General features: G+C 45.1%; 2 protein-coding genes across 5 annotated transcripts in view; one reads left to right on the top strand and one right to left on the bottom strand.

Moving 5' to 3' along the window:
- SIDT1 (SID1 transmembrane family member 1) overlaps positions 1-6,822 on the top strand; it is a 54,244-nt gene extending 47,422 nt beyond the window's left edge. For all 4 annotated transcript variants that reach the window (XM_083481721.1, XM_083481722.1, XM_083481719.1 and 1 more), the window contains 2 exons: positions 2,845-2,958; positions 4,294-6,822. In XM_083481721.1, coding sequence (XP_083337847.1) covers positions 2,845-2,958; positions 4,294-4,356 — 177 coding nt within the window. In that variant the 3' untranslated portion in view covers positions 4,357-6,822. The remainder of the gene's footprint in view (positions 1-2,844; positions 2,959-4,293) is intronic.
- On the bottom strand, positions 6,459-27,453 carry USF3 (upstream transcription factor family member 3). The gene is made up of 7 exons (XM_083481618.1): positions 27,400-27,453; positions 22,392-22,474; positions 22,080-22,141; positions 20,750-20,778; positions 20,516-20,598; positions 19,375-19,471; positions 6,459-18,221 (listed from the first exon to the last, which is right to left on the bottom strand). Exons 3-7 carry the CDS (start codon positions 22,121-22,123, stop codon positions 11,797-11,799), a joined length of 6,678 nt encoding a protein of 2,225 aa, XP_083337744.1. The 5' UTR covers positions 22,124-22,141; positions 22,392-22,474; positions 27,400-27,453; the 3' UTR covers positions 6,459-11,796.
- Positions 27,454-27,830: the final 377 nt, after the last annotated feature.

The following is a 27,830-nucleotide window of genomic DNA, read 5'->3' on the forward strand; positions in this document are numbered from 1 at the left end:
CGTCAAGATCAACCTGGCGTCGGCGAGACACCCGCAGACCAACGGGCAAGCGGAGCGGGTCAATGCCATTATGCAGCAGTACCTGAGATGTTATGCAAATCAACAGCCTGCGACGTGGGTGGATTACCTGCCGCTTGCCGAGTTCGCCTACAACAACACGAAGCACGTGTCCACGGGGGTCACGCCGTTCTTCGCCAACAACGGGAGGCACCCCAGAACCTTCCCGGGACTGGAAAGAATGGGGGAGGGGGAGCCGCAGACAGCAGATGCGTTCGCGTCGGAGCTGCAGGAAGTCCACGATCAGCTGAGGCGCCACCTGGAGCTGGCCAAGCACGCATACAAGGTACAAGCAGACAAGCACAGAAGGGTTGGAGAAGAGCTCCACGTGGGAGACTGGGTTTGGTTAGCAGCCCACGCAGTGCCGGCCAGGTCGTTGGCCAAGAAGAAACTAGGGCATAAACAACTGGGGCCCTACCAAGTCGAAGAGCAGGTCAACCCGGTAGCTTTCAGACTGGCACTTCCGGAGGGTTCCAGAATGCATCCGGTATTCCACAGATCGGTGCTCACTCCCTACAAGGCACCGCACAGGTTCCAGGAACCCGGAACGGCGCCGAGTCCGGCCAGAGACAGAACAGGGCACGCGGGAGTGGCACAGAAGGAGCGCATCAACGAAGTCACGGAGATTTTGGACTCCAGATGGGGGGAAGAGGGGGTAGAATACTTTCTCGCCAAGGAGGGCACCCCGGCCAGTGCGAACAGCTGGGTGCCGGGCTACGCCTTAGACGAACCTCTGCTCAAAGACGAGTTTCATGCCCTCTTCCCACATAGACCTATGCCAGCAGACTTTTTCGACGACTGGCTTTTCACGCCCACGCTTTCGGCCAGCACGTTCCGGGGGTTCGACTCGGACGAGGAACCGACACGAGACGTCCGTTCCCCGGAGGGGTCACCCTCGGGATCTGCCTCAGAACCCTCGTATTGGTGGGACGATAGGCCAGAGGAGCAGTTCCGCAGAAAGTGGCTGGAATGCTCAGGACGAGCAACGCCGCCAGGAGGAAGTGAGGGAGAGACGGACATGGACATTTTCGGGGACGACCCTGGTTTCGAGCACGGCGGCACAGAGATGGAAGCGGAGGTGACCGTCGTCGACGAGAGCAGGGAGGAAGACCCGGGAGAGTTCAGATGGAGGCCCGCCACGGGAAGCGACCGATATCCGACGTTCGTCCCTTTGCAACAGCAGCCCCCAGCTCCAGCACCGGAAGGAGGGGAGGGGGGAATGGGGGGCTTCGAGGGGGGGATGGATGTCAGGGGTTTAGGAGCAGAGGCACGGGCAAGGGAGGAAACAGAGAGCGAAGGGGAGGAGGCAGAAGAAAAGATGAGTGATGACGACGACCCGAGATCTCCTAGTCTTTCCAGTGAATCAGAGGATTCACAGAAAGGAGCACCAGTGGCCAGGGCAAGGGGGGAGTCTAGGGGGGCACCCCAGGAAGATAGAGCCAGAGGGGACTCAGGGGGGAGCAGCTGGAAATCGGGACCAGCGTCACCGCCAGGAAGCAGGGAAGAGGAAAGGAGCCAGGGGGGAAGCGCTGGCAGCTCACCACAGGAGGGAGGGCATGAGTCAGGAGTGGCCACACCTCCATCGGGGAGCGAAGAAACGGTTAAGAGGAAAGTGGAAGGTTGGGCGCGCGCGCCAAGTTCAAATGCAGAGGAAGGCGGCGCAGTAAGCAGCCCCGAAAGGGAACCAGGTCCTAAAGCCCGGCGCAAGGAGGCAGGAGGGTCCGGGTCAGCGTCAGAAGAATCCCGGAAGGAAGAAGCCCCGGGGGGTAGAGGGACCCAGAGGAGGACAGTCAGGCGGAAAAGGTGGAGCAAGGCTAGGATATTAAGTTGGTGCACACGGGGCGGAGACTCAGACGGAGCTTCGCCGACCTAGCTACTAGACGTAGAGTTGCGCGCAGCAGCGTGAGAATGGAAACTGTAATTCAATAAAGACTTTTACTTAATGATCGCTGGCTAGCGTGATCCTCTGTGAGCTAGGATCTTCAAGCAGCTCTGACACCTTGCTATTCAGGATTGCAGGCATGAGTGGGGTTTGCAGCCCAATGCACCGGACATCCATGGAAGTGATAGTCTTACAACTTTGCCTCTCCCCAAGCACTACAGGAATAATTGTGCTGCAAGCAATGAGAGGTGTTGCACAGGCATCCCCATTAACATATATTAAAACCACACGACCCCAGAAACCCGGAAGTGGGGGGAAAGACTTGAAGAGCCTCAACCAAGCTCTGCCTCATGAGTCGGAGGTGCAGCGGGGCTTTGCTGAGGCTCTTCATCCTCTTGGCTAACAGCTGAGGCACAGAAAAGCTGCTGCTGCTGCTGCTCCAGTTCCTGTGCATCAGCTGTTAGCCAAAAAGCCCCAGTGTGCTTCTTGGCTTGTGAGGAGACCCTCCCCGGAGCCCAAAGAGGACATCCCGCTTAGGCTCCGGGGAAGGTCTCCTCACGAGCTGGAGGCGCCGTGGGGTCCTCCTTATTTCACTTCTGCATGAGGGGGGCAGAACATAATCCACTTGTAAATGGAGAGTTGCCTGTATTCTAGTCAGCCCCAGTAGTCAAGGGATACGATACTGCCAATGGTTTGTTGAAGAATTATTAACCAGGCCTCTTCCAAAGTCATGATTATCTGCTGAAGGCATTGTGGCATATATCCCCCTCCCCCCCCCAATATTTCCCCCCTGCTACTGGGAGGGTGGGGAGCACACATGTGGTAGGAATTTCTCTACAGCACCAGAAAGACAGAACTTTTGAGACCGAGCTGGAATTCACTGCCTGTGCCCATTTTTTCTGTAGGAAACTCCCGCAGAGTCCCGAGAGATAAACCGCCCGTGTATCCTTCTGGGATTCTTTGATGATCATGATGTCTGGCACTTCCTCTCAGCAGCTGCACTCTTCTTCTCCTTCTTGGTGAGGTTTTCCTTAAAGTCCCTCTATCAATGTTACGCTGGATAGGCTTCCTGTCTCACCTGGTTCCATGTCATAGCACACTCAGCGCATTCCCACACATTACCTTAAATACTTGTTGCAGTTTTAATGGACATGCAGGTCAGACTTACAGTGGCACCTCAGGTTACATACGCTTCAGGTTACAGACTCTGCTAAGCCAGAAATAGTACCTCAGGTTAAGAACTTTGCTTCAGGATGAGAACAAAAATCGTGCTCCGGTGGCGCAGTGGCAGCGGGAGGCCCCATTAGCTAAAGTGGTGCTTCAGGTTAAGAACAGTTTCAGGTTAAGTACGGACCTCCGGAACGAATTAAGTACCGTATTTTTCGTCCCATAGGACGCTCCGTCCCATAGGACGCACCTAGTTTTTTGGGGGGGAAATAAAGGAAAAAAATTTTCCCTTTATTTCCCCCCCAAAAGCAGGTCGGGGAAACAGAACCAGGTCGAGGAACAGCGGGATGGTTGCGCTGCGCCTCCCTGCTGTCCCCTGAGCTTGTGGGGCTGGCCCATGTCTGCCCCGCGCGAGGGGCGCTCTGTTTCAGGGCGCCCCGCCCGCCGGGCAGCAGGCTGCTATCCGCAGCGTGGGGAGTCCTGCGGGGAACTCCCATAGGGCTGCCTAGGCTGCGATGTGTTCCCGAAGCGCTGGGCACTCTGCTTTCAGGGCGCCCAACGCTCCGGGAAGCAGGCTGCTATCCGCAGCCTAGACATCCCTGCCGGACCTCCCACAGGGCTGCCTAGGCTGTGGATGTCTTCCTGAAGCCTGGAGAGCGAGAGGAGTCCGTGTGCACCGACCCCTCTCACTCTCCAAGCTTCAGTGAAAGCCTGCATTCGCCCCATAAGACACACCCAGATTTCCCCTTCATTTTTGGAGGGGGAAAAGTGCGTCCTATAGGGCGAAAAATACGGTGCTTAACCTGAGGTACCACTGTACTCATTTCCTGCTTAAAATAACCACACAAGAGAAAGACAAAGATCATTTACTTCCACCCCCTGCAGTGCGGGAATCTTTCATCCAAGCCGGGGCTTGAACCCATCACCTTGACATGAGGAGTCGCATGTTGTATCCACTAAGCTCTCTCCCCACCGTTATTTCTTCCCAAAGGTTGGTGGGAGTGGGCAACACCATTGAGAACCTGAAAGGTTCCTTTTTTCTGGGGCATCAGGGGTGTTGTCTCTGCTTCCGCAGGAGGCTGAGTAGACCTTTGCCTGCCTGCTTTTGGGTTTCCTGACACGGGAGAGTGTGTTCTGCAGAACCCCCCGGAAGACCAGACTCCAATCTCTGCCCTGCTTTGTTCCAGGTCCTGTTGACTCTGGATGACGACTTGGATTCTGTGCGGAGAGACAAGATACCCGTTTTCTGAACCCCAGGCAGTTTTGGCGTTGCTTGCTCAAACCCATTGTGTTGCCAGCCCTGGACAGTTGACGGAAAACAAACTTGTCAGTGTACACAAAGCGCATCAAGTACGCACTGGGAAGAAATGTGTTCAACTGGCAAATAAGGAAGACCTGAACAGAGGAGAGGAATCTTTTTCCAACTGGAAGGCTCAGGCTTGGATGCCAGATTGTTGGTAGAAAGTAAAGAGATGAGAATAATTATCTGGGGGTTCAGATCTTTTTCAGCCATCTGATGAAGAATAAAATTTACTCCCCAATGTGAATTTTAGTGGTGGAACTTACGCTTCCACTCACTGCCTGGAAACAGCGGGTATAAGTGCAATAGTGTTGAGACTTGAGAGATTGAAAAACCAAGCCTGTATTGGCCATTGAAGCTACGGTTCTTAGTCTGATTCTTCCGATGTTTATGGTAAGCTGTTACCCTTTTTACTACTCACACCCAACTGCTTAATTTATCACTATTAGTTTACAATGGAGCAGCATCCTATCTGCTCCTGTACAGGAATGCTTTGACCCCACCCTGGTCTGCCAATAACAGCCCACCACCATTTTCTTTAAATTCCGATTTAAAAATTACACACACCCTGTACCCTTCTTCCTCAGAGAGTCATTTCTTGGCTAATTTGAATAGCACAGCTGGAAGGGAAAAGCACACGCCTCAGAAAGGAGCTTTCCAATCTGGGCTACAGGTGTTCTCTTCCTCGTCCACAATCTGCCACTCCTCTCCCTGCCATCATGTTATTATTTAGAAAGCCATTTTTCAGGCCCCTTGAACTGAAATGACAGTGTCGGTTCTGTTCTCAAAGAGGGTAAAAGGCTCTGTGTATTGCAGTGTTACGATACTTCAAGGTCTAGGAGTCCCCTCTCTCTTCTGGCTGTGGCTGCAGCAGACTGCTCATGAATTCTTTTCCGAAAGCTGCAATTATTATTATTATTAACATTTGCTGTGAATGCCAAATGGATTATTTTCTTAAGTATGCCTTTCTCTTGAGAAGAGGAAGAGGAATGGTTTTAGGAAGCAACTCTTACATTTTTCCTAAATTGCTTTATTTTAGATTATACATAGCAGGGCACTGCGTTTCTTGTTTGCCCCCAGCTCTGCTAAATTTTTGAATGAAAAGTTGGCTCACTATGACTAGGTAAGGCAGTAATTATTCCAAAAGTGTATCGATCGAATCTACCAAAATATCTGCCCATTCTGCTGTTAATTCTTAAACCAGCTCAGACTGTGCTGTCTGCTTACCTGGGCAAAAGTACTTTTGTATCAAAGTACCAGGTGCTGAAATGCTGCACTGATGTGCTTTACAATGTCGTTGTGTCAAATGCCATCAAATGTTTAAAAGAAACCTGAGAACTCAAAACAAGATTAGTTCCATTCTTATATCAACTAAAAAACCCAAACCCACCCAAAGCTTCTTCTGCACCCCTAACTTGTACCTCCTCCATGTCTGCTGCCTGGAGGTTGAACTCAAGAGTCTGGAGAGACGGTATTCTTGAACCCCTTTTCAAATCCTTATCAACCTTTGTATTTCATAAAACTTGTGGCCAGCAATGGACAGTGTGAGGTGGAAAGGCTCCGTTTCAAATTCCACTTCGGACATAAACTTGGTAGCTATGGGCACAATTCTGTCTCTGAGACTCAGGACGCCTTCCGTTGTCAATGGCTAAAATATCAGCCTGCCCTTCAGCTAAGAACTTTTGACAGAATGTAAGTGAAGCACTGTTGTTACTTTCTATGTATTATACATTGCATTTTTTCAGTGTTCCATTACCTAAATAGATGTTTAAACAGTAGTTTCCTTGTGCTTTTGATTTGTAAGTTTAGAGCCTTTCATGGTCTCATCCCCCCAAACTTTTAGCCAGAGTTGGGGTGACAGGCAGAATTTGGATCAGCTAGTCAAAGTTGCTAACAGATAAAAAAGGAACATGAGAGTATATGGACCCAGTTTGTAAACATAGAGGCGTTCTTAAGTGAAACTTGCTAGCCCATTTAAATTGATAAATATATCTACAATGCAGAAGTAGGCAGATCAAAGAAGTTAAAATTAGTTAAAAACCACAAAAAGAATTTCTTGACTTTAAATTCTTTACATTTTTTCTTTAAAAAATTACAGTTTATAAACTTTGGCTACAACTTGCAGCCAGGATTTAAGCACAGGATCACAGGCATTGGGTTTTTTTTCCTGGAAGGGGGACAGGAAGTGGAACTAGAAAGTATCTAGAGTACGCAAAAATGAAAGTACACAAACTGTACATTTTTAAAATAAAATACCATTTTGTTCGTATCTATACAATTTTTACAATCAATAAATTGTTACATTTAATAAAAATCTGAGACCTTTCATCAAAACCACTGTTGTAAATATTTACATCTGAATGCGACGAATTTGTAAAAAGATGTCAAAATAAATGGAACAAAATCTTATTTACAATCATTTGTGTGCCTGATCAGCATCACCACACATTTCTGTACTAGGGCTTGAAAGAATCTAGAGGCTGTATGTAGGATTTTAGGGGATGCACTGCAGAAAAACTGTGGCGCAAATCAAGGGAATACATTTGTTACTTTCAGGAGAAGAGGGAAGCGTCGCTCACTCTGAGTTGTTTAAGGGAATCCTAAGGGGATCGGGATGTCCGCTTCTGGCTTGGAGATGAAGCAATCTACCAAAGCTGGATGCCACACAACCTATAATCTGTATGGTATCCAGTTTTCCATAATTGCTCCCATTAAAAGGGGCTGTCTGCTTGCACCCAGCAGAAACAATACAAGATGTGATATGCACACTCCGTTAAAGCTTCTATATTTACATGCAACTCACTTGCATGTGATTGTGAGAACAGCACAATGGTTCATGTGTCCAGTCTGGCATCCCATTGGACCTACAAACTGCCAAGTGTTGCTTTTTTAAAACTCCCTTAAGCAGCCCTGGTTAGAAGGTCACGCATAATGCAAAAGATCTTGATAAGATTACAAAATTGGACAGCACTGTTACTAAACTGGACAGCGGTATTAAGAAAATAAAGCTAAGAGATATATGAGTCAAATGGCTTGCTAGTACATAACAGACCAATTTGTTCAGCACATTCTGCAAAGAAAAGAGAGATCTCTGCATATTGGCTCTTTAGTGAAGAACACGACCGCCTGAAAGGAGGAGATAAGATGTGATGGAATTTATGGACTTTGGATCAGTTTGTACTCCAAGGATTCTGCTGAGACATGACAATTTTCGGCTAAACGGAACTCCCTGCGATCGCTCAAGCTCCTCCAGCACTTATGACAGCAAAACTGCCACCGCAGACAATGTCAGACATTTTAAAAATGTCTTAACAGCACTAAGGTTCACATTAGCAGCTATCTACCACAGTTGTGTCTACCAGAAAGTCCTTGTAAGAAGATTCAATATAGGTAAAGCCCACAGAAGTGGTTGATCTATTAGCTTATACCACAGAACACACTGAACGGTTTAGCAGTCTTAATTTTTTCCTTCGTCAGAAAAGTGGGAAATAGACACCAATTTACAGAATTTAAGACATACACCCTCCCAGCTCTGCAGATGTCTTGCTAACTTGATGGCGGAGGCAGAACTAAAATAAAAACCATGGGGAGGGAAGGGGAGGGTCACAATAGATACTGGCTCAGAAGAAATAACATGCAGAAGACCTTTTCTCATATTGAATGGCCTGTTTTCCTCCCTTCCCCATTCTCTGCACTTAAACCACATCTAACCAGTTTACAGAATCCCCAACCTAAGCACAACCTTTTGCATAGAAATGAACCTCTATGACAAATATGAAATCGTATAAAGGTAACCCAGGAAAACTAGGATTCTAACTTGCCATGTTTGTCTTGGAAAGTCACTCTTTAAGTTTCCTCAGCTCCTCATTATTTGAGTGTTTAACCTCAATTCCTCTGATGCAAAATGATAAGAAAACTGATTCTTCTCAATACTAGGAGTACCACTAACTATATAGCACAACCAACTAAAAACGGGGGGTGGAAGGTGGTTTAACAATGTAAGTTATAGAACAGTGAGGCAATACCAACGCAGTGTCAAGGCACAACATCATAATTTCTATAAAGTAGCAGTTTTCTTTCCCTTCCATTTTCAAGACCAGAATATTTTTTTTGAAAAACCAGTGTGTACTAATTATGAATAATTTTTAAAAAGTTAATGTTCATAGTTCATAGTTCCATAAAGTTTGTATCAGTCTGTATCAGGCCATAAAGTTTGTATCAGACACTGCAGACCTTTTCAAGTGCTTCAAGACCTTTTCAAGTGCTTTAAAAAAATACTTGACTAACCAATGCAACACAGAGCTCTCCATTTTCACTGGGACAAAACAGAAACTTGGCATGCGTATACAAGTAGCACAGCAAAGTGCCCCTTCTACCCCCTGGCATGGGGCCCACAACAGAAAAGAGTTAACCTGCTATGTCCTCTTTCATTGCAGAATTAAATTACTTGTAGCAATTTCAGGAATTTGATGTGAATGCTGTCCTAGGCTCCTTCAGTAGAGTGTGTTATAAATTTAGCAAATAATAATTGATTTGAATTTTTAACTTTTCTATCGACAACCAAGGTAGTTCTTCTGATTTCTGCACTACAAAAAAAAACCCTCAAACACAATTAGTGCATGTCTAACAAACTTAAACAGGCTGAATAGTTAAGGGTTTTTAAGGGGTCTTGCAGCTTTTTGGGGGGAGCAGAACACTAAGGAACAACTCCACATCCTTAGGAAATGAGTTATGTGGAGTAAGGCATGTCAAATACACCACTTTTACTTATTAATCATGGCAAATGACAAGACTTTTATGCAGCAAGAGATAAAGCCTTCAAAGAAATAGTCAGATGTTCATTTCAGACATTATCCAGGTGATATTATCAGAAACTCAGAGACAATTCTATGACATCTCTTAAGTAGTTAAATCGTACAACACAGAGAAGTCTCCAAACTGAACCAAGTAGCTGGAATGACGTATGGAATGAAGAATCCAAATAACTGGTTACTTGACAATCGCTTTTGAAAAAATTATGCCAGGAATCCATGTGTTTTTGATGTCTGCACATACATACATATGTCTTATCATGCTAGTATGCCCTTTGAAAATAATTACTGTATCCACCCTTTTCTTGAGACAATATATATGGAATCGAGCTCTTGATTACAACTATGGTAGCATACATTCTTTCACAGTGATGAATTCCCCAAGCACTTGGAGGCCCAGAGAATGACCCTGCTAAGCCAATGAACTGAAATCACCATGAGGCTGGATGCTTCCCAACATGCTATGCACAAGCTATGGCCAACTATGGTTCACAGTTTTAAAAATAATCTGGATGCCCTAGGGTTCTAAGTTTACCTTCACACACTGGATTCTAAGAGGAAACGGCTTGTTTTGCCATTGCTGATGGACAAAAATGTATGTTATGTGGCAGCTACTATAGCTGGAGTTAGAAGAAAGCAACAAGCCATGGGTCCTACCCTGAAAAGGTGAGCCAAGAGGATAGCATTTTGAAGCACATAAGGACACTTGAACTCCAGGGCAAACTGAAGGCACACCCTTCAAAGCAGAAATATGCTATTATAAATCAATGGTAAGCTTGCACACCCTTCTTTTAGATGTACACAGAAAGTCAAAGTCCAAGATTCAAATTCCCTCGGTTTTCAGGCATGTGTCACGCAGGTCCATGGAAGCTGTTCTGTCTTACCTTACCCTTTGTGAATCAGCCACTGCAATACTAGGAAGCTAACTTGGCCAAGTGAACCTTCTGGGGTACTCATTAGAAAGCTGAGCTTGTGGATATTCCCACAGTTCTGATTCTGACCAGGCCAGCCACTTCAGATTTCCCACTGGAGATTAAAAATTCCCATGAGGATCCCTGTTCTGAGACAGGAGGCCCTAAAAGCAACTGGTGCTGCTGAGGACATTGTTGAATCGCTATTCCGAGACAGACCCACGCTGTAACTTCAGCACATTTACTAAGCAATGACTATATACTATACCCATTCTAAGATCCCTTTATATGCTACCTCTAAGGTTCTTCTTGGCTATCTAATTGCCTAAGTTTCCCCCCCCTTAAGTCCCACAAAGAAGTTAGCAATCACCAAGGAATCGCCCAGGCCATTTTTTTTTACTGCCAGGGTCACAGCCTGGCTACCATCAGCTGAGGAAGACTCTTTGAAACAATATTGCTGTATGTTTTAAACTATCCAAAAGGGTGCAAAAAAGAAAAAAGCATTTGTAACAATTACAAGAGAAAATGAGCCATTCACCTGTTACTTGCCACATTTCATCTGTTAAGTTACTGACAAGTGCTTCTCCGCTGTAACTTTGCCTCATCAAGACCATCCCATTTTGCTAAGTGCTCAAAACTTCACACACTCCTCTTTCTGTTCCCAGCAAAGAGTTTCTGGACAGAAGGTGCTTTGTAAGTGCAAACCAATACATTTAAATAAGCACTTAATACTAATGTTGTATTTGCCTACAGTTTCACCCAACAATGTTTGTCACACAATATGTTCCTATTACATGCTCTCAGGTTACAGGAGTTATCTGAGGGAAAAGGAAAGAAAAACATTACAATGGTAAAAATGGAGATAATTCCCCTCCTCAAAAAAGTGATAAGCAGGACATAAAAAGGATACCCTGAGAAACTCACAGCATACAAGCTGCGGGGGAGAAATCAACATGTATGAACTGAACTGAACATAAATGGTTTTTTAAAAAATTCTATGGATTGTTAGCAGAAACAATGCTAAAAATAAAAGCCTCAGGAGGAGAGCATTAAACTATATGTTTCAGAAGAGAGGCAGTATTTCCCATTACACGATACGTTAATACAGTTCCTCAGAAGCTAGGCATAGCACTAAGCTTTAAATGCCCGTCAGAAATTATCACATGAAGTCAGCCCTATGAAATATGTCTATGATAAACTTCAACACAAATAGTAAAAGTGATCTAGTGTGCATTGACTCAAAACCTTTGTACCAATTTGAGATGTGTTTGAGACCCTCACGTACCTAGTTCCTGGGCAAAAAAGAAAAAGCACTCTCCAAGAACTATAAATGCAACTCTTCAGTTTCCCTGGACTTAATTTTGCACAAGGCTCATCTTGGCACAGGGCGTGATGATCTGGAACTCTGTTAAGACAGATCAAGGTGTTGGATTCTTACTCTTACTAGTAAGCATTGAGATAGGCACCTGCTACTTTAGCAACACGGGTATGTAGAAATACAGAAGCACCTGCTATTGTATATATACTCCCCACAAACAGTGATGCTTCGAGTGGTCTTTTCAAGGATGGCAATCCCAAATGCATACATGGACACATGCATGTATATACACAAATATGCATACTACACACATAAAACAATTCACCATTCTAACTCCTGGCCACTACATTTCATACAGCCGAACTGCAATCATGACCTAGAATATGGCTTATGTTGTGAGCGGGCCGGTTTGATGATTGCTTGGAAGAATCAGAAGCAGATGTGTTCGCTATAGAGAGCAGAGGCGAGATTGCAGAACCATCTGGAGGAAGAGCTGTAGCAATCTCTGGGAATAAAGAAGTCAAATTAAAATTGGACAAGTGAGATGAATTGGCCATATGCATGGGGGGCATGTCTGTCAAAAGGGGGAAACTTGGCTGGGCAAAGCCTACTGGCCTGGGAGGAGACAAGATGGAGCCAAAGCGATTGTTTAAACCTCCACCGCTTGGCTTCTCTGTGCTTGGATTAGGAAACATCTGGTTCGAAAAATATGGGATTGAAATGTCATTGGAAAGGGTGGGATGGGCAGGAGAATATGGCGGATAAAAAGATGGCAACGTATTCTGAGGATCTACTGGAATCAGGGCTGGTGTTCGAGTAGTACTAGACTGAGTCACTGGTGGGATGAAGGGTGCGTTGGCATTTATGGGGGGATTCATTCCACCCTCTGGAATAAAAGGGAACCCAAAATTTTGAGACAGACTGTGCTGATCAGGAGCTGCACTGTCGTTAGTCATTTGTGGTCCTTCCGGCATGAATCGCACAATGCTGCCTCTTTTTTCTAGAGCAGGTTGTTGCCTTCCAAGGATCATACTACCACTGGCAGCCAAAGGAAGGTGGGGAAGACTAGGATCAAAGACATTTCCGTGTCTTTGATTTCCAGAACGATTTCTTTCAGGCTGGCGAATTTTAGAACCACTGTTATCCTGGAGGGGATGTCTTGATCGCTGAGTAACTGAAGAATTTGGTTGACGAACTGATGGTGGGACTTGCTCGGCGTTCCGAGAGACGGGCGGGTGGGTGAGAGGAGGTCGGACGACTCCATGCACATTGCTAGAAACTGGAGCATTCATGTGACCCTTGGTTCCATGACTCTCTGTCATTCTCATGGGGTTGGATTTCTGAACAGAAATATTGGGGCTTGTATTGCGACCCTGAATATCTCCAGAGGAACTTGAAAAGGGAATATTCAATGTATTGTTCCTATTATTAATAGCACCAAGAGACATATCGCAACTTTCCCTGTTCTGACCATCGCCTTCTCTTCGAATGTGAATACTGTCTCTTGCTGGGGGGCAATTATATTCAACAATAGAAGAAGTGGCACACTGTGGATTTCTCTGGTGCTCTGCAATTGGTCTTTGGCCTCCACCGACTTGCTCTCCAAGATGAGGGACAAGTAAACTCTGCATAAAACTTTGGTGGCATGTATTTTCATTGTCTCTTGGGGGAGGAAGAACATTTCCTGCTGAAATGCCCTGAACTGGCTGATAGGGCAACCTCTTCTGTCTGTCTAGGGGTGGTCCAGCATTCTGAGCTATCCGAAAAGCCTGTGTCTGCATCCCTCTGAGGGACGACATTGAGGTCCCTATTTCACTGTTCCTTGAGGACTGCACATCAAACTGCTGGTTGGCGCCATTTGCCTTGAATGTCTGGCACTCAGAAAGTCTTTGAACATCTGCTCCAACCGTGTGGTCTACTGACATGCGTCCTTGCATGTTATGGATTACCAATCCTTTATTCCTAGACACATCAAGGTAATTTCTCATTTCAAGATTATCTGAAGCCCTCAAGCTCTGAATGGATATTCCTAGTCTCTGCTCTGAATTAGAGGGTGTCTTTCCAATAAGTGCCTCTGCGGAGTAGCTGCTAACCCTGTTTCTTTCTTGTCTGTGGGGGACACAGGTCATGTCGGATGACCTGGTGACAATACTAGGCTGGGACACCATTTGCTGCTCCAGAGCCCTGGAGGTCATAAGTCTTTGCATCTGGCCATGTCCTGGCACGTGTTCAGAAGAAACTCCAGAGCCTGTCTGTCTGTTGCCCACATCTGGTGCTTGCTGGTGCAGAATGTCCTGATTCAGACGGCTCTGAGGATGGTTGTGGTGAGTTCTGTTTGCAGTGGGGTTCTCGCATGTCTTCTCAGGCTGAGAAGAGGTATAGTGCTGCTGCATTTGCTGCATCTGTGGGTGGTGGGGGTGGGGTTGGCTGCTCTTTGACCGCGACTGGTCGTTTCCATGATGCTTCTGCTGCAAAGCAAGTGTGGTGGGCTGGGCTGCTTGGATGAGAGACCTTTTCTTCTGCATTTGTGCCTCTTGATGCATCACTCTTTGCTGGTGGACGCTGAGGGCTTGGGAATGGATAGGGCTTTCTGCATGAGAAATGTGGTGCTGGAGTTGATACAACTGATGTCTTTCTCTTAACTGTCCAGCCTGTTGTTGTTGCTGCTGCTGCTTTATATATGGATTGCTATGAAGGTGGGTCATTCCTTGAGTGGGAGCATGTTGAATAGGTTGCAGGTGCTGTCCTGTCTGATCCGGGACAGAAGGCTGAGAATTACACTGGATTTCAGCTTGCCTCAGAGCAGGTGGCACAAAATTGCTGCTTGGGAACAGCCGGCTAAGACTATCCGTGTGCCCTTGACTGCTCCCGGATACTGCCATATTGGAGGAGTTGGAGGAGATCTGGTTGACAAGGATTCGACTTTGATCTGAAATATCGTCAGCTGTTTGGTTCAGCAAAGCCATCCCTTCAAGCTGCATAGGTGCCGTCTGGCAGTGTTTCTGTCTCTTCGGCGTGGAAAGCAGGTGATCATCTGGAACAGAACGTTTGACAGAGTCTTTGCGGCTTTCCTGGCTTTGCTGCTTCAAGTGTGGCTCATGCATCTGAGAAGCCTGCATGGTGCCGGTCCGAACAGCAGACAGTTGTTCTGAAGCATAATCTGTCATTAGCACTGGAGAATGTCCTGGAGACTGAGTCATATAGGGATTAGTGGGCATGGATGGAGTCATAGTCACAGGAACAGCTGATTGGTCTGAAGTTGGGGGTAAACCTGAGCAGCTCACAACAGGGTGGATGATGCAGCTTTGATGGATGAGATTATTGACACTTAAGCTTGATGTGCTTGAAGACTGGGAGGCTGGAATTTGCAAGGTTACACTGGACACTTCCACTCCAACAGAACAGCTTTGTTTCTCGACTGACCGATCAATGTTTATTTTCACTGCATTCTGGGTGCTGAAATTTCCTGGCACTGTTTCTATCTGGTCTGCCTCTTTAATGGTGTGAGACTTAAGAGACTGGTCTCTTCTCAGAGATGCCACTTCACCATCCTTGGAAACAGCAGCTCCCGACACGGCTGCTTTTGCATGGGCCTCTTGGTCAAAAATTGCCTTTGCTGCCAAAGCTACAATATCCGTTTGCTCTGAAAACGTACAGCTGTTGCATGTATTCACTGAAATGTTGTTGGGAACATTTTCCCTGCATGTGTCTGGCAACATGGATGCAACTGAGAATCCACAACTGCTGCCTGAGCTAGTTGACATGGGAGAGTCTGCTTGTCTGTTAGCCGTGACTGTTTCTTGTTCAGAGGTACAGGAATGAGACTGTGCAAGGTTTTCCTCTTCAGTGTTCACCAGCAAGAGCCCCTCCTGCTTCTCTGCCAAGTCATTCGAGTCTATAATTGATTTAGTGTTTTGGGTGCGAAAATTAGGGTGTTCAACTTGGACCGAGAAGTTTTTTTCTACAGCTTCTCCCACTTTACTGAAATCAGAGAAAATCTTGGTCAGGCCTTGCTCTTCTAGCAAATCACTGGCCTGCATGACTATGGAACAATTTTGTTCCATTGTGCAGATTTCAGACACCTCTGTTCTGGGAACACCCTCTGCACTCGCCCCACTGTTTGCCACAGATGTCCCAGAAATATGAGAAGCTGTCACCTGAGAGTCAGAAGATGTTAAAGGGCTGGTGGGGATGCATTTGGATGATTCTGATAACTTAGAATTTGTTGCTGAATTAGTTTGAGGAGGCAGAGATGCAGACTCTCTGGAGACGGGAGCAACCACTTCAAACTGTTCTGAGGAGGCCGATTCGAGTGGCAACGATCTCGGCACTATAGCTGCATTCAGGTCAGAGGCCAGAGTACTTTCCATGTCTTGTTCAGCTCTCAGTCTCTCTTTGGGATGGGAATTGGAAGCATCATTTTGGGCAACATCGTGAGGTGCTCCCCTATTTGCTTGTGATATGGCTAAGCTTTGCAACACCACGTTATCAGGCATGTTTTCAAGCAAGATGTCACTTCCTGAATGCTCAGGGGTAGCCTCCACATCCCCACTATCTAGTTTCTTCAAATCTTTGCAAGAATTCACTCGACATGCAAGATTGCTGCTGGCCACCAAGCATTTTTTAGTACTTTTATTAGACCATTTTGAAGCCAGACCAAACGAGGTTTTGGGGGGAGAAGCACCCACTGAGCACGAAACACTGGTTAACATTACATTCTCAGCAGCAGAAGAGGATGCTGCTGTAGCTGCCAGCAGAACATGGGTACTTGGTGTGGTTTGGCTGCTGACCGTTGATGGATTTGTAGGCTGACTGGTAGACACCTGCAGACAATTCTGTCCAGCCATCTGCGATATGCTTTGATTGAGGCTAGCTAAAGCACCAAATGTATTGAGGGCAACGTTTGTATTTGGATCTTCACTGGTGGTAGGCTGAATAACTTGCATAGGGGTTTGATCCGAACCTCCAGAACAGGACTTCACAGGCTTCAATGCAAACAGCTGCCCATTTAAAGAAATAGTCTGCGGAAGATGTTGGTTCGCCATTGCAACTGAAAACGTTTGTGTCGAGCCAGAAGATGGTGCAGAAGATGGCCTTGGCAAAATATGGACAAGATGCTTCCCACCAAACATATGAGGGCCAGAGGCATTTTGCATAGGGTTACTAGCACTTGCTGAGGGAGCGGCTCCATTTATAGGCATTCTGATAGGAGGAGGAGGAGGAGGAGGAGCAGAGAAAAGGGAGAGAGGATTTGGGTTAGCAGTCTGTATAATTACAATCTGCTGGCTAACAGTTTGGTTGGGGACTTCAGTTCTCAACACTGGTGGACCTGCACTGGCATTTGAAGGCTGTAAAATGACTACATTTTGTTTAGCAGGTGGTGCAGTGACAGATGGACCTACTGGCTGCGGCACCTGAATCAGCTGCATCGGTGGATTCAATGGAAGGAGGCCGTTTGCAGGTTGTGCAAGAACCTGCGTCTTAGTGACCAGCGGCTGCATAGGTAAGGATGGGTAAGATGGCAAAGTAACCATGATTTGCTCAGCTGTTTGTTCACCAGCAGGTAGAGGATTGTTTAAACTGGGAGCAGTTGCCAAAATCCTGTTAGGAGTGGATGCTGCAATGCTAGCATTGTTAACTGGCTGATTTAAGAGGGCTGCATTTATGCTGGACAGAGTACGGTTGAGAGGCTGAACAGTATTCCCTGCTAGTTGCAAAGTAGTCCAAGTAGTCTGGGTGTTTCCAGCAGAAGTCATTCGCGTCAGGCTACCCATGGTTTTGGAATTTGAAGTGCCAGCAGCTGAAGAACTGGGAAAAGGCCACTTATCTATAGAAGCAGCAGGCAAAGTGTTAATTTCTGTTACAGCCTTCTGGATTTCTACAGCAGATGCTGCTGGTCCTACGCTGCTTTTGAAGATGTTTCCTGCAGACAGCTTTCCATCAATGGAGAGCATTACAGATGGAGTACAAGTGGTATCAGCTGCAGAAACCACACAGCTTTCTAGGGGTCCATTTCTTGGATCCTCTTTAGGGGGCATGTCTGCCAGCTGAGCCAGAGATCTGTCTACACTAGCACTGACAGGAAGGCTGTTGCTAGGCAAACCCGCTTTCTCAATTAACTTGAAAGTCTCTGGTTTATTTTTAGATTTGGAGATGTCATCTTCATCTTGTGGAGAACTCTGCATTTCAGGCTGTAGCCTCACTAGCTGCAAGGGATTCAGGGAGCTGTCAGCACTAGAACTAGTAGGTAGGCCTTGCTCATTCTCAGAGGTAGAGTGCTCAATAATTTTCTTGGCTGGATTTGATGGGCCTGATACCAGTGGAGAAACTGAAGTCTGAAGCCCTGATTTGATTTCCGTGGAATAGATACTAGAAATGGTCACAGGAGTGACTAGGTTGCAAGTCCTCTGGACAGGAACAACATTAGCAGTCTGTTTCTGTAAATTATGACTGATATTAAAGGTTATTCCTTGGACCGATGCCCCCTGGTTGCTTCCACCAAGCTGACTGCCATTGGAATATACAATGATGTTCTTTTGCAGCTGGTCGCTGGGGATAACAACAGACACTTTTGTATTTTTCAGGTTCCCTTTCTTCTTTTGCTCCTGATCATTGGGGATAACAACAGAAACTTTTGCGTGCTTGAGGTTCCGTTTCCAGTGGACAGTGGGGTCATCATAAAGGCAAATGTCATTGGCTTTCAATAATGCAATGTAGCGCCCATTTTCTTTCTGAAGTTCATCCAACTGCTTCCGGAGCTTTTTTATTTCTTCAGCTGCAGAGAAATAAAAAATTAATAAATCCGAATGACCAAAGGTTCTGCAAAAGTCTACTACGGCTGATTTGTTTTAGGAACAAGTGAAAATAGCATTAAAGAAAGCCATTTCATCATCTCAACATAGGTTTCTGCTGTAATATGCAGAGCTTTTTTTCCTTTAAAAATGTTTAGAGGTACTCTCATTTTGACTCAAGAAAACCACCATTTTATGGTTCAAATCGGGAACAATAAAGACAAATAAATGGACAAAAGTACAAAGATTCACAAAATGTTTAGGGGTATGCATCCCTGAAGAAAAAAGCGCTGGTAATATGTACTCAAACTCAGATTACATCCTTAGAGACTTAGAATTAAAAGGAGAGAACACAGGTTGCATGCAACACATCCCAGGCATCTCTAGCTACAGTATTTATAGGTAACAGGTAACATCATCTGAAGAAAACTACAGCCTTATAAATACTCTCAGCAAGGAAACATTTCTATTGCTTTCATTCTATTATTTCTTTATTGTTCCAGTTCACACTGCATTTTTCCAAAAAGGATAATTGGTCGTATGAAAATTAGGGGATCATAGAATGAATAGGCATCATCTAATGTAAATCCTAATAAACAACTACTACTGGGACTTGGATTTCAACCATATTGCAGAATATTCAGAAACACCCTATTCTTTCTGTTTAGTTTGGATGAAGAAAACAGCTCCAGTTATAACTGAGAGGCAACTTCACTTAGAAAAACTATCAAATTACAGTTCTTCTATAACTTAATTTACAAGTGTGGCAACATTTTTTAGAATTAACTTTACTGTTGCTTTTTTCAATCATGTTCAACTTCTTCATATAAAATTTGTATTGTGAAAGAGAATTAGCATACCGGCACACCAAGATTATGTTGTTAGCAAGGTATAAAATTAGCAAATCTGCTTTTTAATAAAAGATTGGGACTACTTTTATTAGGATAAGGAAGATTACAATCCGAAACACAAATATTAAGCAAACAGCATTCAATCTGCAGGATAGCGAATCTATCATTTGATAACAGTTCCAGAGGAAAGGTGGAGTAGCAGTTGGGCAAAGAATGCTTGGTTTGAAACGTATGTACAATAAAAACAGAGGTATTCTAGCGAGTGTATTCTAGCGAGTCCATTCACCTTGCTCATTGTTTCCTCCATTCAGCAGGAGCTCATCGTTTTGCCTTTTCAATTCTGTTATATATTGATATGCCTGGTCAAGGATCATGTTCTTACTCTGCAAGGGAACATGTGGATAATTAGGAAAAACATTCAGAGACTCAGTCTGAAATACAAACAGGCCTACGTCGTCTTCTTCTTATTATTATTAAATTTGTATACCACAGCAGTTCGGGCACTAGCAACTTCAGTATTGGATTACTGCAATGCAGAGTTGCTGAACAGAAGTGAGACCCTGTCAGTATCTAACACCTATGTTCAATGGTTGGCAATTTGTTTCTGGGCAAAGCTTTAGGTGTTACTATTAGTATATACCTGAAGGAGCATCTCCACCCCCATCGTTCTGCCCGGACGCTGAGGTCCAGCGCCGAGGGCCTTCTGGCGGTTCCCTCATTGCGAGAAGTGAGGCTACAGGGAACCAGGCAGAGGGCCTTCTCGGTAGTGGCGCCCGCCCTGTGGAACGCCCTCCCATCAGATGTCAAAACGATAAACAACTACCTGACATTCAGAAGACATCTTAAGGCAGCCCTGTTCAGGGAAGTTTTTAATGTATGATATTTTAGTGTTTTTTTGGTTTCTATGGAAGCCGCCCAGAGTGGCTGGGGAAACCCAGCCAGATGGGCAGGGTACAAATAATAAATTATTATTATTATTATTATTATTATTATTATTATTATTATTATTATTATTATAATATAAAGACATTAACAGTTTGAAACTAGTTTACATATGCCCACTTGACTGGAACTAGCACTGCAGGTGCCACATAATACTCATTACACACTTGTAAGAAATTGATATTTTTGTGTGGCAGCACCCAGTTTGGAAATCCCTGCCTATTGACATCGCCCAAGCACCTTCGCTGTACTCTTTTGGTGTCTGCTTAAATCATTTTTGTTTAGCAAGCCTATCCACACATGTAGATGTTGACGTCTTTTCATCTCTTTACTGATCATTCTAATCATCTTTAAATGTTTAAATTGTTTTAACTGTTTTCATCGATAATTTAAATATTTCATACTAAGAGGTTTTATTACAGCCAAGCGGTATATAAATTTTGTTAAATAAATAAATATTCAGCCGCCATGAAGAGCAGACTAACTTGTTTCAGCGCTGGGGAGCATGGAATTAGTTCACCAATTCGGTTTATTCCAGCATTGATTTTCTTCTTTCGATGCCTCTCCACTAGCAAAAACAGAACACATAAGGTGTATAACAGTACATTGATAGCATATCCAGAAACAATAAGACTTCTCTTTTGATTGCAATGGCATATATTTGCATGCTTGGTGGAATGATCGCTCCACTCTGACAACAACTGCACTGAAGCTCTTACCTGCATTGTGAGTCTCACGGTTTTTCTTTCTGTTAAAAAAAAGGTAACATGTAAATGGCTAAATTACAAGATTTGCTATCTAGGAAGTTTTCTTTAATCAATCTATTTTCTTTAATCTGCCAGCAAATGCACAAAAGGGAGAAGAGAAATAACCACATTTGTTGTAAGGATTCCCAAGATATATATATCTGGCTTGCATTATTTATATATAAATGGCGTTTCCGTGTGCTGTGCTGGTGCCGGCTCGCCAGAGCAGCTTCGTCACGCTGGCCACGTGACCCGGAAGTGTCTCCGGACAGCACTGGCCCCCGACCTCTTAAGTGAGATGGGCGCACAACCCTAGAGTCGGACAAGACTGGCCCATACGGGCAGGGGTACCTTTACCTTTACCTTTTTAAATTATATATATGCCACATTTTGGGACACAGCCTAGCCAAGGCAGTTTGCATTATCATAAAAAGAACAATAAATATAATGACCTAAGACAACCTAACAAAAGTAGCACATTAACAAAGGTCATTTGAAACAGTTACAAAGATTAATAAAACAGAGCTATATTTTGTAGATAACTCTGTAGAAAAAACCTTTAGGAAAAAGCAGAAAGAAAAAGGTGAGTCTATAGAGCCCATTTTAAAATCCACAGCATACAGGCCATGCTAATCTCTATGAGGAAAAAGTTTCAGAATCTGGGAGCCACCACAGAGAAGGTCCTACCACTTTGGCTTGCCAATTGCCTGCCAAAGGCATAGTACTACTCCCCAATCAGTGGGGCTTAATGATGTGTGTACAATGGTACCTCGGGTTAAGTACTTAATTCGTTCCGGAGGTCCGTTCTTAACCTGAAACTGTTCTTAACCTGAAGCACCACTTTAGCTAATGGGGCCTCCTGCTGCCGCGCGATTTCTGCTCTCACCCTGAAGCAAAGTTCTTAACCAGAGATACTATTTCTGGGTTAGTGGAGTCGGTAACCTGAAGCGTCTGTAACCCGAGGTACCACTGTAACCCTGAACATCATCATCTTTGGAGAGTCTTTGACTTCACCTAATATCAACACTTGTAAAAGCTTAAGTTGTTATGCTCCTGTTCCCACCACCTGCCTAGAAAACTATTTTACATTAGACTGACCTACACTTAATCTGATGCAAAGGCTGCCCAGGTCATTATCTGTAGTGGCTTTTTACAAGGAGCTGACACATAATAAGAGAGACTGACAAGGATGATCTTACACACACTTATTTGTGAGTAAGGTTCACTGAACTCAACAGAGCTTGCTTCCAAATAGATAGGCGAAGAATTGCATTGTAATTCTATTTGTGAACAGGACACTTACCGGTGTTGTTTCTTAAGAGGAGCCTTCTCTGTCATCTCTGGCATAGTTTGAGAGATGAGGATCTAGAAGAACAGAACCAAAAGTAACGAGTCTAGAAGCACCAATCATTATTGTTCCATCTGAAAACCCTGACTCTCAAGTATTTTTTTCTTCACAGTTAAACTTCCACTGGCTTCTTTTAGATCAGCATAACCTAATAAATTGAACCACAAAGGACATTAACTAGCCTGCTAGGCCTCATTTGTAGCCTAAAAGAAGATGCAACCATGCAAAGCTTCTCTACAGGTGACTAGGTAGATTATTTATACTCACCACTGGTGAGTGGCTGTTTACAAGACTGCAATAGCACTCCAGCTTCTACTGTGTTGATGTTTCTCAAACCATACTTCACAATCCTAAGTGAGACAGATAGAATTTATTGGAATTCTAAGGACCTCTGCTTACATTTAAAGGTTACAGTAATTGGAATAATTAAATACATTCTTTTAAATGAAACTTGAGTAATAGGAGGGGGAGAGAAACCAAGTTCTGCTTAGTTTACTGTAGTTAAACAGATTTTTTTACCCCACCTTTCAGCATATCTGCCCTCCCAAGATACATTACAATATACTGATACAATGATCTGGTTTGCGTACCACTAATAACCATCACTGAAGTTTGCATTTTAACATCCCAATTGGATTGTTTTCCAGTGGACTTCAATTATGGCATACCATTATGTATTTTTAAAGTGTTGTTTTTTGTTTTGTAAACTACTTAGAAACCAACTGGGCATTAAGTGGTATATTCATTATTAATAATAATTTCAGAGGGCCAATCTAAACATGGCCAGACAGCTACATTCGTTGTTCATGTGCCAGCTCCATTCATGTATAAGGCCTGGAAGGGTGATCATGGTTTTTACATCAAGAGAGATACCATACTGGCCCGAATATAAGCCGCCCCCGAATATAAGCTGCACCTTTAAATGTAAATGGGGAAAAAGAAAAAACAATAATACCCGGGCTGCTTCCTGGGGGGGGGGGGGATCCCCACACCACTTTGCCCGCGGCCTTCCCCTTTCCCCCGCTTGTGAGCAGCGGAGAGGCAGCGCTTTGCTGGCGGTGTAAGGTAATGAATGTAAGCCGCACTTTAACTTTTCATGGTCAGAATTTGAGGGGAAAGTGCGGCTTATGTTCAGGCCAATATGGTACCTGGTTCTTTTTCTTTTACTTGCACCTGTTACTTCAGATCAGACCCCCACCCTAGTATCCTACTAGTAAGGTAAAAAGGTAAAGGCCCCCTGGATGGTTAAGTCCAGTCAAAGGCGACTATGGGGTTGTGTTGCTCACCTTGCTTTCAGGCCAAGGGAGCCGGCGTTTGTCCACAGACAGTTTCCTACTAGTAGCATCTAGTAAGTTAGCATCATATAAATCATGCTTGGGGATAAGGAAACTTTATTTCCCTCTGTCTTTGTACCTATTGCTGAGATCTTGTGAGTTTAGCAGAAGCCAATGGCAAGCAGTGTTAGAGCAGAACAAGCAACTCTCTGGACAATGTATCATAATAAACAAAGACATTGATTCCAGGGACAGTGAGACTCAGCATTGCTGGTGGAATTTACAGGCTCTCACAAGTACACTCTAGATCTTTTGAGTATTTTCCTTATGATATGTCGTTTGAGGAGAATATAAACTATCCTCACTTCTTATTAAATGCAGTTCATACAACACTCCAACTGCAATGAATTTTCTGTAATGTATGCAATGCTTTGTGGATTTTCTTAACAATTGGAAGTGACTCTTGTAGAAAATGAATTTCAGTGAGCTAGCAGTCATCAAAAACTGCAAGTGATTTACAGAATAAGAATGGTTAACCAATGTACTTACTTTCTCTTAACAAGAATGAGTTTGCAAGAGAAAATTACTTTGAGGAGTTAATTAATTTAGCAATGAAAAAGAACACAAAACACAAAAACTGGTCTATATATAAAATGTTTGTACACATGCTGGACCATTAGAATAAAAAACAAAAGCACTGACAGGATACTATATTCATAAGGACCAACCAAAAAGTTAAACTAGGCAAAACCATTTGTAGGACTCATATTCAGACTAGGTGTTTGGGGGCATGGCTGAAAATCCTCAATTACAGTAGGCCATGGTATAATTTTGGAAATGCAAAAGATATAATTTCAGAATTAAAAGACAAACTTTTATTTAATGCCTCATGCAACTGCATGTATTGGATGGGATTATGGGATGCGTGTGGGAGGGGGTTGGTGCTATAAATTTGTAGCGGGACCAGAAAAACAATGCTTGGGCATGCTGCCAATCAATCTTAATCCTAACCATGTTGACTTGAAAGTAGTATTTACTGATTTACTTTTGAAGAGAAGGCTGCAATCCTATACAATCACCAGGGAACAAATCCCTCTGAACTCAACCGACACAAGTGGGACTGAATTGTTAGGACTGTAGTCTGTGTTTCTTAATATGATTGTCAGAATGTAAAGTTAAGTATATAGAAGAAAATTTAAAAGTACAGGCGACTCCCAATTTATGCCGAGGTTATGTTCCATGGACAATGCCTAAAGCCAAAATAGTATATAGTCAAAACACACTGAATTCAATGGCGAGTGAGAGTACCAAAACTTCCCCCAATGCTTCCCCCCTTTTTCATGTTTTTTACATTTTTTTGCCAAGCATTTAAACACAAAATATAATTGCATTATCACAAAAAGCTGTACAGAGTACGTCTGCCTATGAGGAGTAGGAGTGTGTGTGTAAATAAAACATGAAGGGGTTAATTAAAAAATGGGCACAAAACAAGAGAATAAATTTACCATTAATACATTTAGCCTGAATAATGAAAGTGTATGTCCTAACTATAAAACAACAATAATAACAGAACAGTGTCTCAGGACAGCCATGTGAGCAAGGAAACTCACTAGTCATACAAATTAGGAGGATGTGATTTTTATGTGGCATCTTAATCTGGCATCTCATAACTTCCAAAATGTTTCCATATCTCAATTCAATAATCTTCACAAAAGCCCTGTACGAAAACTTAGCATTATTATTTTCTTCATATTGCCAATGCCAGACTGAGGTTATAATTTTAATAATAATAATAATAATAATAATAATATGCACTACTATTGCCAGGCTTTTTTTCTGTGGCACGCAACATGGCCATGTTATCAAATGGGTATTTTGGTAACTAGACTCCTTGCTCCCTTTCCTACAAGCAAAATCCAGATTATAATGCATTATACAGTCCACTGCAAAGTGCTTAGCATACTGCAATCTTTCTGTCTATCTATCTATCTATCTATCTATCTATCTATCTATCTATCTATCTAGTATGGATAACAGCTACACAGGGAGAGTCCCACTGCAACCGATCACCTAGTCCTGAGGTCGGTTTCTGACTGCAGCCCCCAAGATGCCTCCTTCCTGCAAAACTTACAAACAAGGCACGGAGCTACAAGTCTTCCCTTGCGCATCCCCAGCATCTTATCTGCTCCAGGAGGTACATTGCCTCTGCACATGGAGGTTTCTGCGGGCCACCCTGTTCAGACCTCCCTGCTCCAGACACGAAGTGCACAGCCTGCAGCACTTTGGGGGCAGCCTCGGAAGCCTAGTCCCCTCAACACCCCCCCCACCCCGCCCGGCAAAGAAAGCCGCAACTGGGAGCACAGGACATTTGGGGCAACCTGGGGATGGGAGGGCTCCAGAGCCCCACCATCCCAAAACCCAATATTGGGAGCTGAGGAAAGCCGCAACAGGGAGGAATGGACATTTGGGGCAGCCCAGGGAAGGGAGGCCATCCCACCTCCACAAAACCTATTATTATTATTATTATTATTATTATTATTATTATTATTATTATTATTGAATTTATATACCGCCTTATACCCGGAGGTCTCAGGGGGGTTCACAGAACAAAAGCCAAATATAAAACCACAAAATAGATCATCGAAATAAAAGCAACAACCCAATAACCCCGGTAGTTGGTTGTCTCATAGCTGAACTCTTGTAGAAATATAATGTGTGAATCTGTGAAAGAAGAAGGTACTCGCTTCTCACCCCACCAGATGATAATTCCAGTGCTTTTTTTCTAAAAAAAAATGTTTAGGGGTACAGTACAGTGGTACCTTGGGTTAAGTACTTCATTCATTCTGGAGGTCCATTCTTGACCTGAAACTGTTCTTAACCTGAAGTACCACTTTAGCTAATGGGGCCTCCTGCTGCCGCCGCGCCGCCGGAGCACGATTTCTGTTCTCATCCTGAAGCAAAGTTCTTAACCTGAGGTACTATTTCTGGGTTAGCGGAATCTGTAACCTGAAGCGTCTGTAACCTGAAGCGTCTGTTACCCGAGGTACCACTGTATTGAGCTTCTTAATGCATGCCAGCCTTCCTTCTGGATTGTGTTAGCGAACACCTTCTACCCGAATACAGTGGTACCTTGGATTAAGTACTTAATTCGTTCCGGAGGTCTGTTCTTAACCTGAAACTGTTTTTAACCTGAAGCACCACTTTAGCTAATGGGGCCTCCTGCTGCCACTGGAGCACGATTTCTGTTCTCATCCTGATGCAAAGTTCTTAAGCCGAGGTACTATTTCTGGGTTAGCAGTTAGAGTCTGTAACCTGAAGCGTCTGTAACCCGAGGTACCACTGTCCTCTCCTTTTCCTCCTCATATTGAAATACTGCCCCTCAATGAGGCCAAACTTAGAGGCACAAAACGTTGAGGGGTCTGCGTCCCCCTGCCAGAAAAACAGCACTGGATAATTCAAAAAACAACATCATGTATTGCAGCATCAAATACAGTGGTACTTCTGGTTACGTACTTAATTCATTCCGGAGGTGAGGCCCCATTAGCTAAAGTGGTGCTTCAGGTTAAGAACAGTTTCAGGTTAAGAACGGACCTCCGGAACGAATTAAGTACGTAACCCGAGGTACCACTGTACTGCCCCTCCATGGGGCCAAACTGAGAGGCCCAAAACGTCGAGGGGTCTGCGTCCCCCAGAAAAAAGCCCTGGCTGCTTCCCCCAAGAGACCACCATGTATTGCAGCAGCCCCTACTGGGAGCCGGGGGTGGGACGGGGGGCGCCCCCCACCTGCCTGACGCCCCCCAGCAGCTCCGAGGGGGCGGGGTCGAGGGAGCCCCCCCCCACAAATACACCCGTTTTGAGGCGGCCCCGAGCTGAGGCGGCCGGGCGACCTGTCACTTGGCCGTGAGGCGGGGAAGGCGCGGGCCGGGCCGGGCCGGGTGCGTGAGGGGAGCGGGGCCGGCCTCCCCCTCACGCCGCCGCCGCCCGCGACCTGAGGGACTCACCGCCGGAGCGCCGGGCTTCGGGCTGAGCGGCTGCGGCCCCACCGCGGGGACCATCCTGCTCGCCGTCCGCCTCTTCCTCCGCCTCCCCTCACGCCGACTCCTCGGCCCCGTCTCCTCAGGTGCCGCCCCTCCGCTTCCACGACAGCCAATGGAGAGCCGGCTCGGCCGCCCCACAACCAATCGGCGGCCGCGAGAGGTGGGAAGGGCAGGTCGAGCCCGGGAGGAAAGGCTGAGGCCCAGCCCACTTCCAGCCTTATATGGCGCGGACGGAGGCCCGCACGGGCTTTGGGCAGAACGCGAAAGTTAGATTGACGGGAGGCGCGGGAGGGGCGGGGAGAGAGGGAACAGGAACTGCGCGAGAGGCCAATGAGCGGCTGGGAGGGCGGGGCGGAGGAGCCTTGCTCCAGAAGCCGAAGTGTGCCGGATAGAAG

This window comes from Podarcis liolepis (genome assembly GCF_965112155.1).
Source record: "Podarcis liolepis genome assembly, chromosome: 17".
In the NCBI taxonomy this organism is placed as follows: domain Eukaryota; kingdom Metazoa; phylum Chordata; class Lepidosauria; order Squamata; family Lacertidae; genus Podarcis; species Podarcis liolepis.

Coding starts and splice junctions, on each gene's coding strand:
- USF3 (XM_083481618.1), bottom strand. CDS start 22,123: ATGCCAGAGATGACAGAGAAGGCTCCTCTTAAGAAACAACACCG. Junction 20,779..22,079: donor CCTCTTAAGAAACAACACCG/GTAAGTGTCCTG, acceptor TTTTTTTAACAG/AAAGAAAAACCGTGAGACTC. Junction 19,472..20,515: donor GCTCCCCAGCGCTGAAACAA/GTTAGTCTGCTC, acceptor GTTCCCTTGCAG/AGTAAGAACATGATCCTTGA.